General features: G+C 42.9%; 1 protein-coding gene across 11 annotated transcripts in view; it reads left to right on the top strand.

Moving 5' to 3' along the window:
• Positions 1–19,914, top strand: part of CEP112 (centrosomal protein 112) — a 348,495-nt gene that overhangs the window by 95,814 nt on the left and 232,767 nt on the right. For all 11 annotated transcript variants that reach the window (XR_005454199.1, XM_038757370.1, XM_038757364.1 and 8 more), the window contains 3 exons: positions 16,202–16,356; positions 17,201–17,330; positions 18,585–18,677. Coding sequence is in view for 10 of the 11 variants with exons in the window: in XM_038757370.1 (XP_038613298.1) it covers positions 16,202–16,356; positions 17,201–17,330; positions 18,585–18,677 (378 nt within the window). In the remaining variant the exon portion in view is untranslated. The remainder of the gene's footprint in view (positions 1–16,201; positions 16,357–17,200; positions 17,331–18,584; positions 18,678–19,914) is intronic.

Below are 19,914 nucleotides of genomic sequence, written 5' to 3'. Positions count from 1 at the left end.
CCCCTGATCTGTATCTGGCACATTCACACAAAGTCAGTCATTCCCCATCTTTGATTTGTGAAGTTTTCTTCTCTAGGTCCATCTTGATCGTACCCCTACCTTATAACTGGCTGTAATTTCCACTAACTCAAGTTGCCTAGATCTTTGAATTGGAGTTTTGTTTAGTGGAGCATTTGACCCAGAATTTTCCCTTTGAAAATTTGGGGTAATGAAGTGGGATGAGCCTTGGTTCTGAGATCAACATGCCTGCTAATTTTTTTGGTTCACCTTGAGATTCCTTACGGTCACCTCGCATAACGGTAAGAAAAGTCCAGTGAGGCAGCAGGAGGATCTGGTTGCCAATACATAAATTGGGCATTTTCCTTTCTAGAGGCTTTTAAAATCTTGCTTTCTGCTGCTTTATTCCCTGACCTTTGGGACCCAGCTACATCCTTTTTTTTCATGGTATTTGTTAAGTATTTATTATGTGCCAGGCACTATACTCAGTGCGGGCGTGAATACAAACTAATCAGGTTGGACACAGTCCGTGTCCCACATGGGGCTCAGTCGTTATCCTCATTATACAGATGAGGGAACTAAGGCCCAGAGAAGTGAAGTGACTTGCCCGGTCACACAGCAGATGAGGGGCAGAGCTGGTTTTAGCACCCAGGTCCTGCGACCAGCTAATCCAAACACTTATCCTATCCTGTCTTGACTATTGTTTCTGCCTTTTTTCTGACCTCCCAGCCTCCTGACCCTCCCCGCTCCAGTCCCTGCTTCATTCCGCAGCACTGATCATGTATTAACAAAAATATTCAGTCCATGTCTTCCCACTCTTCAAGAACCTCCAGTGGCTGCCCAGGGAGAAACTCCTCACCCTGGGCTTCAAGGCTGTCCATCACCTCACCCCCTCCTACCTCACCTCCCTTCTCTCCTTCTACTGCCCAGCCCGCACCCTCCGCTCCTCCGCCGCTAATCTCCTCACCGTTAGGCCTCGTTCTTGCCTGTCCCGCCATCGACCCCCGGCCCACGTCATCCCCCTGGCCTGGAATGCCCTCCCTCTGCCCATCCGCCAAGCTAGTTCTCTTCCTCCCTTCAAGGCCCTGCTGAGAGCTCACCTCCTCCAGGAGGCCTTCCCAGACTGAGCCCCTTCCTTCCTCTCCCCCTCGTCCCCCTCTCCATCCCCCCATCTTACCTCCTTCCCTTCCCCACAGCACCTGTATATATGTATATATGTTTGTACATATTTATTACTCTATTTATTTATTTTACTTGTACATATCTATTCTATTTATTTTATTTTGTTAGTATGTTTGGTTTTGTTCTCTGTCTCCCCCTTTTAGACTGTGAGCCCACTGTTGGGTAGGGACTGTCTCTATATGTTGCCAATTTGTACCTCCCAAGTGCTTAGTACGGTGCTCTGCACATAGTAAACGCTCAATAAATATGATTGATGATGGTGATGATGATGCCCATCCAGCTCTACATCAAACTGAAACTCCTTACCATTGGCTTTAAAGCACTCGATCAGCTCACCCCATCCTAATGATAGCATTTAAAGTAGCATCCTACTTTACCTCACCTCCTACTCCAGCCCGGCCACCACACTCCGCTCCTCTAGTGCTAGCTTACTCACCTTGCTGCCCCTATCCCATGTCCTCCCCGTGGACTGGAACTCCCTCCCTCTCCATATACACCAGACCACCACTTTTTCCATCACCATAGCACTATTAAGGTCATATCTCTTCCCAGATTAAGTCCTCTTTTCCCCAGCCTTCCCAGATTAAGTCCTCTTTTCCCCAGCTCCCTCATTCTGCTTTGTCTGTGCATTTGGATCTCTGACTTTTTAATATTCACCCCAACCTAACCCCACAGCATTTTTGTACCTATCTTTAATATATTATAAATTATTCATAATAATGCTTGTCTCCCCTGCTTGACTGTAAGCTCAATATGGGCAGGGAACGAGTCTGCTGATTCTGTTGTATTGTACTTTCCCAAGCGCTTAGTATGGTGCTCTGCACATAGAAAGCACTCAGTAAATACCACTGATGAATTGATTCGGACTTCCGGACTTGTGCTGTACCCACTAGACCATGCTGCTTCTCTTTTTTTAACTGCAATTTGATGGATTCTTTGGAACCAATTAATCCGTCCTCTTACAAAATGAAGAGCTCAGTTTGGGGAGAAAGGCAGCAAAACAGAAGCCGTCTCCAGAAGCAGAACATATAATCATCGTAGTTCCGTTTGTGAGAGGAATAAGAAATTGGGACTTGGAAACAACTGGTGTCTCCTGAGAAATGTTGACATGAGGGGCCTGGCAAGAATCAGTTTCAAATGCTAATTTTTCCTGCAGATCTGATGTGCCAGTGATTTGGCTGACAGTAGTTAAATTTGGACTCTCTTCTTAGAAATTCTGAATTCTTAGACTTTCACATAAAACTGCCTGACCCATTTATTACTTCCTTTGTAGCCATTTTGATCTAGTCCTGTGGATGGGCTTCTTTGAAGTATTGTCAGGAGGTGATTTTTCATTTTGGGGGCAGGGTAAAACTGCAGGTAAAAATTAAATTAGGATCAATTAATATCAAATGAGTTTGGACAGTACATTTTCACATGAGATTCGGGATTCACTTCTGTGAACTGAACTGTGAACTGAAAATCCACTTTGGAGTGTTTTTCTGAAATTGGCAGGAGAAATAAAGCATTCCATGTCTTGGTGATTCTTGTTGGGGGACTAAAAGGAACCTGATACCATTCTCCATTCTGCCAACTATTATGTTGTGGCATTCGCCAAGCTAGCTCTCTTCCTCCCTTCAAGGCCCTACTGAGAGCTCACCTCCTCCAGGAGGCCTTCCCAGACTGAGCCCCTTCCTTCCTCTCCCCCTCGTCCCCCTCTCCATCCCCCGTATCTTACCTCCTTCCCTTCCCCACTGCACCTGTATATATGTATATATGTCTGTACATATTTGTTACTCTATTTATTTATTTATTTTGCTTGTACGTATCTATTTTATTTTGTTAGTATGTTTGGTTTTGTTCTCTGTCTCCCCCTTTTAGACTGTGAGCCCACTGTTGGGTAGGGACTGTCTCTATATGTTGCCAACTTGTACTTCCCAAGCGCTTAGTACAGTGTTCTGCACACAGTAAGCGCTCAATAAATACTATTGATGATGATGATGGATGACCAGGCCTCTCTGGGCTAATATTCTCCAGATTTTCCGAGTGGTAATAGCTCCTGAATAGGTGAACTGGAAATGGGAAGACTGTACCTGTAAGCTTCTTGACCAAGTCCTGGCACCAGCCTGTTCAAAGACAGTAGGTAGCTTGATGGAGGAAGGATGTCTGTCTGTTCTTTGCCCTAAAAAGGATGCGAAACGCATCAATGGGAAAGATACTAAGGGCCCTTGTTACGGCTGAACCAGACCATTCCAGGAATCAGGTCTGCGGCCAGGCAGAGGTGAGGATATACAAGATCCAAGTCCACGAAGAGCAGGGATTTTGTCACGGGGGACCTTTTGACCATGAGAGCGATCAGCTAAGTGCTAGAGAAACAGCATGGCCTAGTAGATGGAGCATGGGCCTGGGGGTAAGAAGGACCTGGCTTCTAATCCTGGCTCCACCACTGGTCTGCTGTGTGATTTTAGGCAAGTCATCATCATCATCAATCATATTTATTGAGCGCTTACTGTGTGCAGAGCACTGTACTAAGCGCTTGGGTAGTACAAGTTGGGAACATATAGAGACAGTCCCTACCCAACAGTGGGCTCACAGTCTAAAAGGGGGAGACAGAGAACAAAACCAAACATACTAACAAAATAAAATAGAATAGATATGTACAAGTAAAATAAATAAATAGAATAATCATCATCATCATCATCAATCGTATTTATTGAGCACTTACTATGTGCAGAGCACTGTTCTAAGCGCTTGGGAAGTACAAATTGGCAACACATAGAGACAGTCCCTACCCAACAGTGGGCTCACAGTCTAAAAGGGGGAGACAGAGAACAAAACCAAACATACTAACAAAATAAAATAAATAGAATAGATATGTACAAATAAAATAAATAAATAAATAAATAGAGTAATAAATATGTACAAACATATATACATATATACAGGTGCTGTGGGGAAGGGAAGGAGGTAAGATGGGGGGGATGGAGAGGGGGACGAGGGGGAGAGGAAGGAAGGGGCTCAGTCTGGGAAGGCCTCCTGGAGGAGGTGAGCTCTCAGTAGGGCCTAGTTGTCACTTTTCTGTGTCTGTTAACTCATCTGTAAAATAGGGATTAAGACTGTTAGTCCCGTGTGGGACCTGGTCTGTATCTACCTTAATTAGCTTGTATCTACCTCAGCACTTAATACAGCGCTGGGCAAAGAGTAAGTACTTAACAAATACCATTTTTTTTAAAAAGGATGGCTAATTAGGAGGAGTTGAGGTAAAAACTTGTCTCCCACAGCAGACGAGTGGTAGAGCTGGGATTAGAACCCAGCTCCCTCCAACTCCCAGGCCCATTCACTAGGCCCCGCTGCTTCAACTTTTCAAACTTTCAGAGGGGACTTGCAGTTAAATTCATTCACATTTGGAAAATCCGCAGCACAACGTAAAGCGGTAGACAGAAAATGTCATGGTTGATTGTATACTGTGTTCACTGCACTCACCATGTTCTGTAAGGTACGTAAGGGTTAGAAATCAACAAGTCCGTTTACAAGAACTTGTATTATCCATCATTATGAGCTATAGTGGGTGTGCATTTTAATGACCTAAAGGGCACCGCCAAAGAAACTTTATTCCATCATTAATGAATGTTGAATTGAAAAATTAGCATTCAGAGCTTGTCATAGGCAACAGTAAATATAAAGAAAAATGGACACAGCCTGTCAGCAGGATTGAATTTTAAAACCATCAAAACCAGACAGATCTTGCTGAGCAGCTCCAGATTAAATAATTAAACAAGGTAGAGTTCAAGGCATGGCTTAAGATGAAAGGCTAGACTGTCATTGAAAATTAGTTTCTCTTTTTTTGCCGTTATTTCAGACATTTCTTTCTTCCTTGAGTCTTCCTTGGTTGGGAGTGTCATTTATCATGAGCAAGAAGATGATTTGGCTTCGGTGTTTTCTTATAGACAAGGATTTCCCCCTTTTTAAAAATGGAATTCTTTCTTGGGTGAAAAATAAATAAAAAAACAGCTGGTTTTGGAAATAACCATGTACCATATACATGTACCATGTATATGAATATGATGTAACAGTATTCATAAATCATTGAAAGAGATTATACCACCCAGATTATTTGCTACCAAAGGGTTTCTAGTAAACGTTTAGGTTATGTTTTTATTATGTTTATGCAGTTATGTGCTGTAGATTTTTAACTTGCCATCAGCTTAAGTAATTTCCCTCGCCAGGTATTAACTGTAGGAGTTGGATATAGTAACAAAAGACACTAAATTAGTTTGTGTACATGTATGTGCTTGCTCTGAGCTCTTCGTTGTCATGATGTGTTCCTAAGATATGAATAGCTTCTCTCCTTCTCTCATCTAAGGAGGTATTTTCTAAGTCTGTTTCTTTGAGTCACATAGAAATCAGTAACGAGAAAGTCCAGCGTGAGGTTAGAGAGCAGAGGTGTAGGGCAACATGTTGGTGGTGGTGCTATTCTAGTAAATAAAGATGGTGGTAAGTTGATGGCATTTAGGCAAATTCGAGTTTAGCTAAATGTAAGACAAAATGACTTTTCAATGTGATCATTTGTTATTGTGATAATGCTGTTATCGGCAACACTAAAATGATCAGGGAGCCACATATGGCTGCCATGCCCACACTTGGAAATCCCCGGTCTGAGGCTAGCAAATATTGCATTAATTCCACACAATCAAAACCTGACATTGAAACTTTTGCTTCTGTGTCTACTTTATGTATCGTAGCTACCAAGTTGACTAAACATTTCAGAAATCAATCTCATTATATTGTATGGGTGGATAAAAGGTGAATAAGCAAAACTTTGATAAAACATTAATAACTGGCAAGACAGGGAAGTTGTTAAAATTGTATGAGTCTTCCTCGAGCTCAGTGTCAGTGCTTATTCCAGATTTTCCCTTCATTATTCCTTGTTCAACATCCCAGAGTTTCTTGAATTGACACTTTTCTGGGATTATTGGCATAATAGAGCATATTTATATTTTTAAATTGAAAAAGTGACAGTACCTGTGGTTAACGTCCTTATGTTTCATCAGTGCCATTAACTCAGGACTAATCATAGAAACATAGGGCTGAAAAGGACCTCCAGAGGTCATGCAGTCAGTTCTCTCCTGCTGGGTTTTCAACAATGAAGCACCATCTGTTGCTGCTTTGCCTAAGAAGTTGCAATTTTCAATTCTGATTTTTGTCCTGGACACCTTCAAATTATATTTCTAACTAACAAATGTAGGCGATAGGGCCAACCATGAATTTCATCTTCTTTAGACAAGTTTGTAATGCCAAATGAATAGAAAGGTGGGTTTCTTTATGTCTTCTCTCGCAAGCCGAACGAAAATGTGACCTTTGAATTCAAAGTGATCAGGGCACGAAAACCATCACTGACATTTCCTGAGGGCCCCCAATGCACTTAGCAATGGAGCTTGGAAATCCCGTGTCCATAGCAAGCTGAATAAAAGACAGTTCCTGCCCACAAGGAGCTGGCAATCTGTGGGAGGTGGAGGGGGAAAAGCAAAACAGCCAAAGAAACAATGAGTATTAGACATGGAAAATATTTAGACTCTCACTGCTTGACAAAAGTGCTCATACCATCATGACGATCCTCCTTTTCACACTCTCTAGCCAGTCTTATTATTTTGGTCCAGCTGGGCTTAGCGATGGAATGATATTTCCAGTGTTTACTCTGTAAGGTTTTCAGCGATAGAAAACAATTGTGGCATGGAGGCTGCATTGTTTGTGTGTTGCTTTTATTTCATGTTTCTTTCAACGCTTGAATGCCTTCAGTCGATCCACGGCATATTTATTGAGCACAATGGTATGTACTGCATGCAAGCACTGTACTAAGCTCTTGGGAGACTGGTAATAATTGTGCCATTAGTTAAGCAATTACTGTGTGCCAGGCACTGAACTAAACACTGGGGTGAGCAAGCAAATAGGGGTGGATACAATCTACAATCCCTGTCCCATGTGGGGCTCACAGTCTCAACCCCAGTTTTACAGATGAGCAAACTGAAGCACGGAGAAGTGGAGTGACTTGCCCAAGGTCACCCAGCAGAAAAGTGGCAGAGCTGGGATTACAACCCATGACCTTCTGACTTCAAGGGCCGTGCTCCATCTATCGCGCCATGCTGCTCTAATACAATAAAGTTGGAAGATATTTGGAGAAGTTGGAGAAGCAGCGTGGCTCAACGGAAAGAGCCCGGGTTTTGGAGTCAGAGGTCATGGGTTCAAATCCCAGCTCTGCCAACTGTCGGCTGTGTGACTTTGGGCAAGTCACTTAACTTCTCTGGGCCTCAGTTCCCTCATCTGTAAAATGGGGATTGAGACTGTGAGCCCCCCGTGGGACAACCTGATCACCTTGTAACCCTCCCAGTGCTTAGAACAGTGCTTTGCACATAGTAAGCGCTTAATAAATGCCATTAAAAAAAAAAAAAGATATGATCCCTGCCCGCATGGGCCATAGAGTCCTAGAGGATGGCTTGTTGAGAGAACTTGAACTTGAATAATGAGAAGTGAGTCACATGGCGGGGAGGGAAAACTTGCAGAAAGCTTGAATTAAAGGTTGTTGGTGCCTTTTGTAGAATTAGTTGGGACCAGATTAGGGAGTGATTGTGGAAATGTTGAATTAGGCAGGAGTGGAAGTAAGGCGGGACATTCGGAAATGGGGCGCTGGTAAAAGAGTAAGTTCCAGTTCACTGGTTCTGGTTGGAATGGTTTCAAAGCTGATGTTCAATTTTTATGTTTTTTTTTAATGTCAAGTCAAGCCGCCTAGACTGTTAGTTCCACAGGGGCACAGAAGCTAGGCTGCTCCTCTCTGGCATGTTTGCCAAAGGTGCAGGCTTGGCCCCGAGGCGCTGCCAGCCTCCACCCGCTGCCAGGCTGCCGTATGCCGGGTGGCCAGTTGGCCACCAGCAGCACCACCGGCTCATGTGGCAAGTCAGCCGGGCTCCAGATGGGATAGGGATAATAATTCTTCTTATTATTATGCTTATTAAGCGCTGGGGTAGAGTCAAGGTCATCAGGTTGGGCACAGGCCATGTCCCATTTGGGGTTCAGGGCATTAATCCCCATTTTGCAGATGAGGTAATTGAGACCCAGGCATTAAGTGACCTGCCCAAGGTCACAGAGCAGATCAGCGTCTCCCCCTCTAGACGGTAAGCTCGTTCTGGGCTGGGAACATTTCTGCTGCTGCCGTTGTAATAATAAAAATAATAATAATCGTATTCTCTAAGCGCTTACTGTGTGCCAGGCACTGTACTAAGCACTGGGGTGAATACAAGCAAATCAAGTTGGACACAGTCCCCGTCCCATGTGGGGCTCAGAGGCTCAATCCCCATTTTACAGATGTGGTAACTGAGGCACTGAGAAGTGAAATGTCTCACCCAAGATCACACGGCAGCCAGACAAGTGGCGGAGCTGGGATTAGAACCCATGACCTCCTGGCCCCCAGGCCTCTGCTCTACCCACTAGGCCATGCGATACTCTCCCAAGCACTTAGTACAGTGCTGTGCACATAGTAAACGCTCAGTAAATATGATTGATTTTTGGCAGCTTGGCTTAGAGGAAAGAGCATGGAGGTGGTTTCTTTAGGCAAGTCACATATTTATTCTACTTATTTTATTTTGTTAATATGTTTTGTTGTCTGTTTCCCCCTTCTAGACTGTGAGCCCGCTGTTGGGTAGGGACCGTCTCTATATGTTGCCAACTGGTACTTCCCAAGCGCTTAGTCCAGTGCTCTGCACACAGTAAGCGCTCAATAAATACGATTGAATGAATGAATAGGGAGGGTACTCTGAGGAGGGGCAGGAGAAAGCTGGCCCAGACCCCTGCTGTTCCGGCATTTTGGGCCGGCAGGGCGCCGGTCTCTAGTAGCCCAAAAGGCCTGTGGACTTGCCCTCCACCGCATCAGGATGCCTTGCTTCCCATTGCCCTCCTCTGCTCCACCTGCCCAATGCCTGGGTTTTTCAGAACGGTCCTTGCCCTCTTTCTGGGGAGGGTCAAATTCTAATTTCACTCCTGGTGTCAGGCCAGTTGTTAACACTAAGTGCATCAAACTAATGGATGCTACAACACCATATCCTGCTTTAAACTCTAGCTGCTTATTTGACATTTGTTACAGAGAAAAATACAATTGATCATCAATCAATCAATCAATCAATCGTATTTATTGAGCGCTTACTATGTGCAGAGCACTGTACTAAGCGCTTGGGAAGTACAAATTGGCAACACATAGAGACAACATTGGCATTGGCAACTTACCAACAAAATAAAATAAATAGGATAGAAATGTACAAGTAAAATAAATAAATAAATAAATAAATAAATAGAGTAATAAATATGTACAACCATATATACATATATATGATGATCATCATCATCAATCGTATTTATTGAGCGCTTACTATGTGCAGAGCAAATAGTACAAATGGGAAGTACAAATTGGCAACATATAGAAACAGTCCCTACCCAACAGTGGGCTCACAGTCTAAAAGGGGGAGACAGAACAAAACCAAACATACTAACAAAATAAATAGAATAGATATGATTGATGCAATATATATATATGTTCTTATATATGTATATTTTCCACTCTGTTCCAACATGGGAAAGAAGGAAATCAGTCCCGAATTATGCATTTCCTAATCTCCCCATTTTCCCCAAGTGTTTTTTTTTTTCCTCAAGACTTAAAGACCAGTGAGTTGGGTGTTATTGAACAGACCGAAGCTTTTAGACGCAAAGAATTTGAGTTCTGTTTACTGATAGAAACAACTCGCTAGTTAGAGTACAAAAGGCAAATCTTTTTAAAAAATAAAATCGGCTGAACACTAAAGTAATAAAAGATCTAAAGCCGCTTTCAGGAATGACCCATTTGATGGGTTTTAAAAGCTAGTAGCCAATCACTGGAGATGAGGTCTTCCTTTAACGGCCAGTTTTAGTGATGCCACAGCAGTTAAAACCATAATGGGCTCTCATTACTTTTAAGTTGTTTCAGTAGTTGTTTTTCTGGCCAAATTTGCCACAGCTGGCAAAGTGGGATATCCGTCCCATCTTATCATCCAGCTCAATCAACTGGATACAGGATGCCTGAAAACTGCTGTTTATCAAAAACAGGATAGACATCTCCACTGGTTACACAACAAATCCCCTGGCCTAGAAGTCAAATGTGCTTGCCGTTTGTGCAAAGAAGAATGTCACACTGCTCTTGGATTTCTATTGTAGTCACTTGAAAGTAAAAAGCATGTGTTGTTTGGTGTAGCTTGTTTTAGAAAATAGCTAAGTATTTCAGGCTGCTTTGCAAAGTCCAAACCATAACGCTTTTTTGGGGGTTCCATAAATTTGTCACTGTAAGGTATTTCAATTGAAGAGAATGAACGTTACAAACCAGAAAACAACTAAATTATTTAATAAAGGGTTTCTTCCACTCTATTTATTTATTTATTTTATTTGTACATATCTATTCTATTTATTTTATTTTGTTAGTATGTTTGGTTTTGTTCTCTGTCTCCCCCTTTTAGACTGTGAGCCCACTGTTGGGTAGGGACTGTCTCTATGTGTTGCCAATTTGTACTTCCCAAGTGCTTAGTACAGTGCTCTGCACATAGTAAGCGCTCAATAAATACGATTGATTGATTGATTCCACTCAATCTTTAAGCTTTGATATAATGTTGATTGGGACCCTCTGAGGTTTCAAAAGTGGAAGTATTACTGACCACTCCCTCTCGCATGCTGATCTCTGCTCATTCCTCCTTTTAAACCTTCTTCCATTTGTCCTTTGAGGAAGCCCCTCCGATTGGAGACCGCAAGAGACCTAGTGTGTTTAGCATTCCAAGTCTTGGGTGACATAGCAGAAGGAAAATGCACTCGTCAGATCTGGTTGTCGCAACCAATTATTGAGCGCTTACTCTGTGCAGAGCACTGTACCGAACACTTGAGAAAATGCAACAGAATTAGCAGACACGGTCCCTGCCTATAACAAGCTTATAGTCTAGTCTCCTCTAGAACCTGTCCAGAAGCATTTCTACTTTTTCTGGAGAGAAACAAACCCCCGGTAGTTTTCTTCCCTTCCAAGGATGACAACTTTTCATTTACAGCTTGGGGGTGAACTTCGGTGTGGGGCTCTTTTTGTGTCGTATTTGTTAAGCGCTTCGTGGCTCAGTGGAAAGAGCACGGGCTTTGGAGTCAGAGGTCATGAGTTTGAATCCCGCCTCCGCCACATGTCTGCTGTGTGACCTTGGGCAAGTCACTTAACTTCTCTGAGCCTCAGTGACCTCATCTGTAAAATGGGGATGAAGACTGTGAGCCCCACGTGGGACAACCTGATCACCTTATATAATAATAATAATAATGGCATTTATTAAGCGCTTACTATGCGCAAAGCACTGTTCTAAGCGCTGGGGAGGTTACAAGGTGATCAGGTTGTCCCACATGGGGCTCACAGTCTTAATCCCCATTTTCCAGATGAGGTAACTGAGGCACAGAGAAGTTAAGTGACTTGCCCAAAGTCACACAGCTGACCATTGGTGGAGCTGAGATTCGAACCCATGACCTCTGACTCCAAAGCCCGTGCTCTTTCCACTGAGCCACGCTGCTTCTCTTATTCTTCTTCTCTTATGTTCCCCCTCAGCGCTTAGAACAGTGCTCTGCACATAGTAAGCGCTTAACAAATGCCATTATTATTATTATTGTTATTATTACTGTGTGCCAGGCACTGTAGTAAACACTGCGGTAGACACAAACTAATTAGGTGGAACACAGACCCTCTCCCATACAGCGCTCACAGTCTTAATATTCATTTTACAGATGAGGGAACTGAGGCACAGAGAAGTTAAGTGACTTGCCTAAAGTCACACAGCAGACAGTTGGTGGAGCTGGGACAGAATCTGGGTCCTTCTGACTCCCAAGCCTGTGCTCTATTAATAATGATGGTACTTGTTATGTGCCTTACTATAATAATAATAATGGCATTTGTTAAGTGCTTACTATGTGCAAAGCACTGTTCTAAGCGCTGGGGAGGGGAAACAAGGTAACGAGGTTGTCCCATGTGTGGCTCACAGTCTTGATCTCCATTTTACAGATGAGGTAACTGAGGCTCAGAGAAGTTAAGTGACTTACCCAAGGTCACACAGCAGACATGGGGCGGAGCCGGGATTCGAACCCGTGATCTCTGACTTCAAAGCCCGGGCTCTTTCCACTGAGCCACGCTGCTTCTCCTATGTGCCAGGCACCGTAATAAGCGCTGTCCACCAAGTCAAGCTGCTATGAAGAAGAAAAACTGAAAGAAGGGAGGAAGAGAGCACGGGGCAGGAGGAGGAAGCGACATGGCTCAGTGGAAAGAGCCCGGGCTTTGGAGACAGAGGTCATGGGTTCAAATCCCGGCTCCGCCAATTGTCGGCTGTGTGACTTTGGGCAAGTCACTTCACTTCTCTGTGCCTCAGTTCCCTCATCTGTAAAATGGAGATTAAGACTGTGATCCCCAGGTGGGACAACCTGATCACCTTGTAACCTCCCCAGCGCTTAGAACAGTGCTTTGCACATAGTAAGCGCTTAATAAATGCCATTATTATTATTATTATACACAGAAGGAAGAAGGGAAATGGGAAGAGACGGGGGGAAGAGGAAGCAGTAGGTAGTTACCAAAGGAGAGGCACTGCCTCCTCCACTTTCCCCGCTCAACTTCTCTCCAGAGCTGGGCATAAGTGGAGACTAGATAAGAGCGACTCCCCTCCCCTGAAACCTCACAAAGAGGAGTTATTTGCCCACTTGCTTGTTTCCTACTAGTTGGTGGCGGGAAGGGAGCGGGGCAGAGTTGGATCCTGCGGACTCTGTGGCAGCACGCACCCCGACGGACCTCAAGTGCTGCCACTCTCTTATATCAGAATCTGCCAGCCATCATCATCATCATCATCATCATCAGTCGTATTTATTGAGTGCTTACTGTGTGCAGAGCACTGTACTAAGCGCTTGGGAAGTACAAATTGGCAACATCTAGAGACAGTCCCTACCCAACAGTGGGCTCACAGTCTAAAAGGGGGAGACAGAGAACAAAACCAAACATACTAACAAAATAAAATAAATAGAATAGATATGTACAAGTAAAATAAATAAATGGAGTAACAAATATGTACAAACATATATGCATATATACAGGTGCTGTGGGGAAGGGAAGGGGGTAAGATGGGGGGATGGAGAGGGGGATGAGGGGGAGAGGAAGGAAGGGGCTCAGTCTGGGAAGGCCTCCTGGAGGAGGTGAGCTCTCAGTAGGGCCTTGAAGGGAGCAAGAGAGCTAGCTTGGCAGGTTTGCGGAGGGAGACCATTCCAGGCCCGGGGGATGACGTGGGCCGGGGGTCGATGGCGGGACAGGTGAGAACGAGGTACGGTGAGGAGATTAGCGGCAGAGGAGTGGAGGGCGCGGGCTGGGCTGGAGAAGGAGAGAAGGGAGGTGAGGTAGGAGGGGGCGAGGGGATGGATGGACAGCCTTGAAGCCCAGGGTGAGGAGTTTCTGCCAGACACTTGCATGGCTGCCGCCACTACACAAACACTCCAGTTCCTTTGACCCAGTTGCAGATCCTCAGCTAACCATGGCAGTGCCTGTCTGGTCCTGTGGAATATGTGCCCCTCTCCATCCCCACCTTCCCTGCAGTGAACCTGGAATTCCAACAGGTGACCCGTCTCTGGGTCCCGGGCCTCACCCCCACTCCCACCCAACAGCTTCCCCTGCTCACACCCAGCCCACGAAGATCAGAAATGTGGCAGCTTCTTAGGCATCGCCTTCCTCTATTTGCCAGCAGGGTGCAAAGAATAGAGCCATTATCGAACACCCGGACCAAAAAAGCTGTCATGAAGCCATTAGCTCTGTCCCATTAGCGCCAATCATCATCATCATCATCATCATCAATCGTATGTATTGAGCGCTTACTATGTGCAGAGCACTGTACTAAGCGCTTGGGAAGTACAAATTGGCAACATATAGAGACAGTCCCTACCCAACAGTGGGCTCGCAGTCTAAAAGGGGGAGACAGAGAACAAAACCAAACATACTAACAAAATAAAATAAATAGAATAGATATGTACAAGTAAAATAAATAAATAAATAGAGTAATGAATATGTGCAAACATATATACATATACATAAATACATATGTCCAATATCACAGGAGCAATCTCCCTGTTCTCCCCATGGAGGTGGCATGTATGCCCACAATTCAGTTGGCATCCAGGTTTTTGGAAAAAAAAAATGAGCGTGGGAATGCGACAAGATGTGAAGTCAGCATACTAAGGTTTCCATCACTACGCTTAGTACAGTGCTCTGCACACAGTAAGCGCTCAGTAAATACGATTGGATGAATGAATGAATATGTATATATGTTTGTATGTATTTATTACTCTATTTTACTTGTATATATTTAGTCTATTTATTTTATTTTGTTAATATGCTTTGTTTTGTTGTCTATCTCCCCCTTCTAGACTGTGAGCCCGCTGTTGGGTAGGGAACCGTCTCTGTATGTTGCCAACCTGTACTTCCCAAGCGCCTAGTACAGTGCTCTGCACACCATAAGCGCTCAATAAATACGATTGAATGAATCACTAATCAAGCTAATCTGTTAAAGAAAAAAAATTTCTTAAATAATCAGGAGCATTACAATTAAGTTTTCCTATAGACATGTTTTAAGGTACATACTTACTTTATTCATAGTTTATAACTAGGATAAGGGTTTTTCAGATTTTAAAAACAATATGTAATTTTTGGGGGAAATTGTTTTTTTTTTTTTAGTTAAAAGGCCTTAAATTTCAAGAAGTCAATACCTTGTATTTTTTGTAATTCAGGTAATCGATGCTATTTATCGAGGGCCTGCAGGGTGTGGATCCCTGCACTTAGCCTTTGGGAGAGTTATAATAAGAGCAAGTTGCATGTTCTCTGCCCTCAAGTAGCTTTCAGTCTAATGGGACAGGATGTTCAGATACAACACCTGCATGGCAAGTGTCTCTTTGATAGCATTGCTCCTTACTGGTATTTGACACAAATGATAAAATGAGCCCTTGATGCCCCAGTTACCTGTTCACAAACTGCAATAATTTGAGGGTATTGGATCCCAGCGTCCATCCAAAGCTTAACATAGTGCAGATTCTTGCTTTGGAATGAGAAGGACGATGGCACTTACACAAGTGATGCAAATACTGACCAGAGAGGTGTCTGTTCTCCAAGGAAACTCTAGCCTTTACAAAGTAGGGGGCAGAAAATTCACCCAGCAGGGAAAAATAATCAATTCCCAGATAATGCGGTTCTAAATATTTATCAATATTGACAAGTCATTAAACTAATGCACTGTCAGTGAAAGTCGATATTGGCAGAATTGGAATAGATTCAAGATGGGTATTGAAAATGTGAAAGAAATCTTTCTTTTAATTCAAGTTTTCTTGTAGGATTTACCTAATTTTAAAAAAATATTGGAAGGAAACGAAAAATCCAGGGTTGATCTATTCTGTATATTCTGAGTTAATTTTCCCCATCTGAGCTCCTGAGAGCGGTCCAGCCACCCTCCTTATTCTCGACAGGGTGGGTGCCCGGTGAAGCAGGGTGACGGGTGGGAAGACCAAATTCTCCTGCCTTCTCTCTTTAATCCTTAGAAAAATCTCCTAGACCTGCCAAAGGTTTTTTTCCCTAATCTCCAGAGTGAAAGAGCAAGCTGTGTCATTGACCTCTGTAGTCTATCTCTAATGAAGAAGCAATCACTCAAGAAGAGTTATCTTTTTGATAAGTGTTTTGGACTACACTTGTTTTATCCCTTTTGCAGCCGTATGTGATCGTTGTTACCGTTTTGAGGAATAGGTCATTCATTCCTAAATCTCTTCAAAAAATTGCTTATTTTGAAGGTTGAGTGTAATTTACTATCATGATTGATGACGTTTCCTTTCAGAACTTCTGTGTCTGGGGCCACCTAAGAACCCCAGTTGCTTTAGGCTGTTGAATAATAACAAGGGAGGTTTGTTCATTTTATTTTGGGGATTTCTCAACCATGACCTGTTCTTTTAGAACCAGGTGGTCCAAGATCTAGAGACTCGGGTCCAGCAACTGACGGGAGAGGCAGAGAACAGTAATTCGCAGAGGCAGAAATTGTGTCTGGAAAAGACAGAGCTGGAGAAGAACTACCAAGTAACATGCAGTGAACTGCAGGAAGTAAAGGCAAGGTAATGAATGGACTGTCCTAGGCCCCACACCCAAACACTTGGCAATGCTATTAGGCTACTGTCTCTTCTTATCCAAATAAAGTGGTCACTGCATATGAGATGTAAAAATAGTCTGTCCAAATTTTCAAAGATACCGGCACATGTTGTTTGCTCTTTGAGGCAGTGTGTGAAAGAGGAAACAGTGCGGTCTTACAAAAAGGGCATAAGACTGGAAGTCAGGAGACGTAGCCCTGTCACTGGCTTGCCGTGTGACCTTGGTCAAGTCACTTAACCTCTCTGGCCTCCATTTCCTTATCTTTGAAATGGGGAAAAACATTTAAAAAAGATACCATCCCCCCCATCTTACCTCCTTCCCTTCCCCACAGCACCTGTATATACGTATATATGTTTGTACATATTTATTACTCTATTTATTTATTTTACTTGTACATATCTATTCTATTTATTTTATTTTGTTAGTATGTTCGGTTTTGTTCTCTGTCTCCCCCTTTTAGACTGTGATCCCACTGTTGGGCAGGGACTGTCCCTATATGTTGCCAATTTGTACTTCCCAAGCGCTTAGTACAGTGCTCTGCACACAGTAAGCGCTCAATAAATACAATTGATGATGATGATGATAATTCCTTTCTGTCCCTCTTAGATTGTGAGCCCTTTTTGGGACAGGGACTCTGTTTGATCTGATATCTTGGATTTACAGCAGTGCTTCGTGCAACGTTTGGCACAAAATAAACCAGGAGTACTTAAAAAGAACAAAACAAGTAATGTTAGGATTCGGATCATTTGCTAAAAACCAGGCAATTTCTAAGAAGCATCCCATCATTCCATTCCATTGCTCCATTTGCAGGTGCCACTCTCTTCATAAGGAGCAGGATCGCGTCATACAAGATTATGAGAAGAATATTAAGCTACTCCAAAGCAGATATGATGCAGATATGCAGCTTCTGAAGCAGGATCAGGTGTTGAGTACTGCAAAGGTATTGGGGGCTTGTGGGCATGGAATTGTTCAATTTAAAAAATGGATGTGCCTCATCGGTTAAACCAGTCATAGAAAAGCCAAGACGTGTCATTTAAGATGGAGGTCATATTGCTTACTTTAATTTTTGAATGAGCCGGTTTTATTATTCAGGTACTCAATGAACAAACACTTTCGTTTTACTATTTTATATTTATTCATCAGTAGGAAGGAATATTCATACGGCTGGATTCTTTTCTTATTAGGAGTTTGGGGGCATTTTTCTGTAATATTGATTATAATCCTGACCGTGATGATGGTGTTGTGAGGCACTAGACAGAAGAAATACCCTGGCTCCGTGTGTGTGCCTTGTAAGCGCTCACTAAATATGATAGAATGAATGAATGAGTGAAAATGTTCCTCTTAAGCCCAGAAATCCTAGGTGCAGTTAAGACTTGTTGTGTGATACTCCTTGTTTAATCAGTCCGTGAAGCCAACTGTCTCTGGTTGCTGAGGGGATACCACTGCCCACCCTGGACACGATGGCACCCTAGTCTGAGATGCCAGTTCACATTTGGAGTAGCCACTAGCCAAATTCATCCTTCCAATCCTTTCCCTCCATTGCTTGCCTCATTCTTGCCCAGGAGATAGCCCTCAGCAGGGTTATTGAAAGAATCCTGGGCTAGTAGTACTGATCTGTGGAACTGCAAAGTGAGGGGCCACTGACCTGAAAGTGGCAGAGCTGACTGCCCCCATGTTCACACCTTCTTTTGGTAGTCTAGTTGGTGCCTTGCCCATTTACTCTAGGCTTCCTACAGTTGGGCCTGACAGCCAGTTTTGTTCACTGGTATCTGTTCTGTTATCGGAGTAAGTTGCGTATGTATTGAATATCGAGAGCCTGGAGTTGAAAAATGTTTTGCATTTACATCTTCAGTGTTGAACATGTGACATTTCATTAATGACAGCTTTCTGGTGGCTACTCGCTTCTTTTGAAAAATTTTTTTGAAGTGCACTGGAAATTTGCAGCTGTTTTTCCACTGTGGTTTCAATCTTTGCCAAAGCAATAATACGTATAGTTCAATTTGATTTTCAGGGCTACACGGTTGAATGTGCCTTCAAAAATTGTACGACTGTCCTAAAAATGTGTTTTTCCTCAAAATGAAGCATAATTTCATTTTTGGATTCAACTTTGGAAAAGAAAGGTTAACTTATTTCTGCCAGAACTTTATAATGGAGACTACAAGACCAACCTTCTGTTTTCTATTAACTCCCCCAGGCAACTGATTTGATTGATGAATTAGAACAGAGTGTGTCTCAATTAAAACAACAGTTACAAGATTCCGAACATCAAAGAAAGCAGCAGCTGAGGGTGAGCTCTGAATTTTTAAACAGAAGAAAGATGTTGAGTGCATTTTCCTTTTAATGTCACCTACGAAAATTTGAGTCATCTTTAAAGTTCTTGGAAGTATGAGTAGCCAGTTGCTCAATTGTAGAATTGGAGTGTCTGATTACATGGTTCAGGCCGTTAGAAAAACAAAAATAACCCCCCAAACCAACCTCTATATTGGTTACCCTTTTTAGATCACCAAATTGAACTTGTATAGCATTATGAATAAATGAATTAGGGCAGGATGAAATTGAATTTTAAATTAAGCTCTTGTGCTTTTCAAAATAGTGATTAATTTTATAAATTATTTTATCTTTGTTTTAGGGTATTGTTTTTCTCTTCTAAGTATTAAGTAGGTCCCTGCCCCACTCTCAGAAATATGCTCCCTTTTTCCAGAAGGTTTTAGTTGTTCCTCCTTTCTCCTAGCCAGTCATCTTTCAGTTAAGAAGGATTGAGTCAGGACCCCTTTGAGATGCCAGCACTGAATGCATAGATAATTGAGAAATGCTGAATTGGATGTTATTGTGGAATAATTTATTCCTTTTAATTGGAAATCTAGCTCTGAAAGAGTTAATATATTTTCCAAGTGTGCTGGGACTATGTAGAGGAGAAAGCCTTGGGAGTGGATTCTAGTCCATTCTCTGTTCCCAATTAGGATTTTGGACAAGCCATTGAGGTTTTTCTGTGTCTCCATTTCCCCAATTATACAGTGAGAAGGGATAATGATATTATTTTTATCCTACAAAAAAGACATAAATGAAAAAACTCAGTGATCAAAAAAGGAAGGTATTTTTAAACAGCATTGCATAAGAGCATGGCATAGGATAAGGCCCTTTCCTGCTCCTTGTTTGAACCCACACTTCTGGAACTGCACTACACCAGGATCACTATTATAATTATTCATTAAGTGCTTAAAATGTTCAAAGCTCTGAAGGTAGCACTGGGGTGATTATAATCAGGCTCAATTGAGAGAAACTCAAACGCTAAGAATACAGTCCTAGAGTGTAATCCAATCAACAAGAAAAACAGGCTAAAATGTATGAGTTCAAACTGTCAACAGTAAAAGATGGAAGTTAAACGAGACTGGGAGGTGTGGCTCGCCCCATCCCAACACACACTTACTCTCCCACACCCCATTTAGAACCGACAGACCTCTGGAAGAAATCCCCCAATCTTCCCAGCCCTCTGGTCCTGGGACACTGCAACAAATCTCAAAAGC

The sequence above is a fragment of the Tachyglossus aculeatus genome, chromosome 15 (genome assembly GCF_015852505.1).
Source record: "Tachyglossus aculeatus isolate mTacAcu1 chromosome 15, mTacAcu1.pri, whole genome shotgun sequence".
NCBI classification, from domain to species: Eukaryota; Metazoa; Chordata; class Mammalia; order Monotremata; family Tachyglossidae; genus Tachyglossus; species Tachyglossus aculeatus.
The sequence above is the reverse complement of the archived record's forward strand: the minus strand, read 5'-3'. Positions and strand labels throughout refer to the sequence as shown.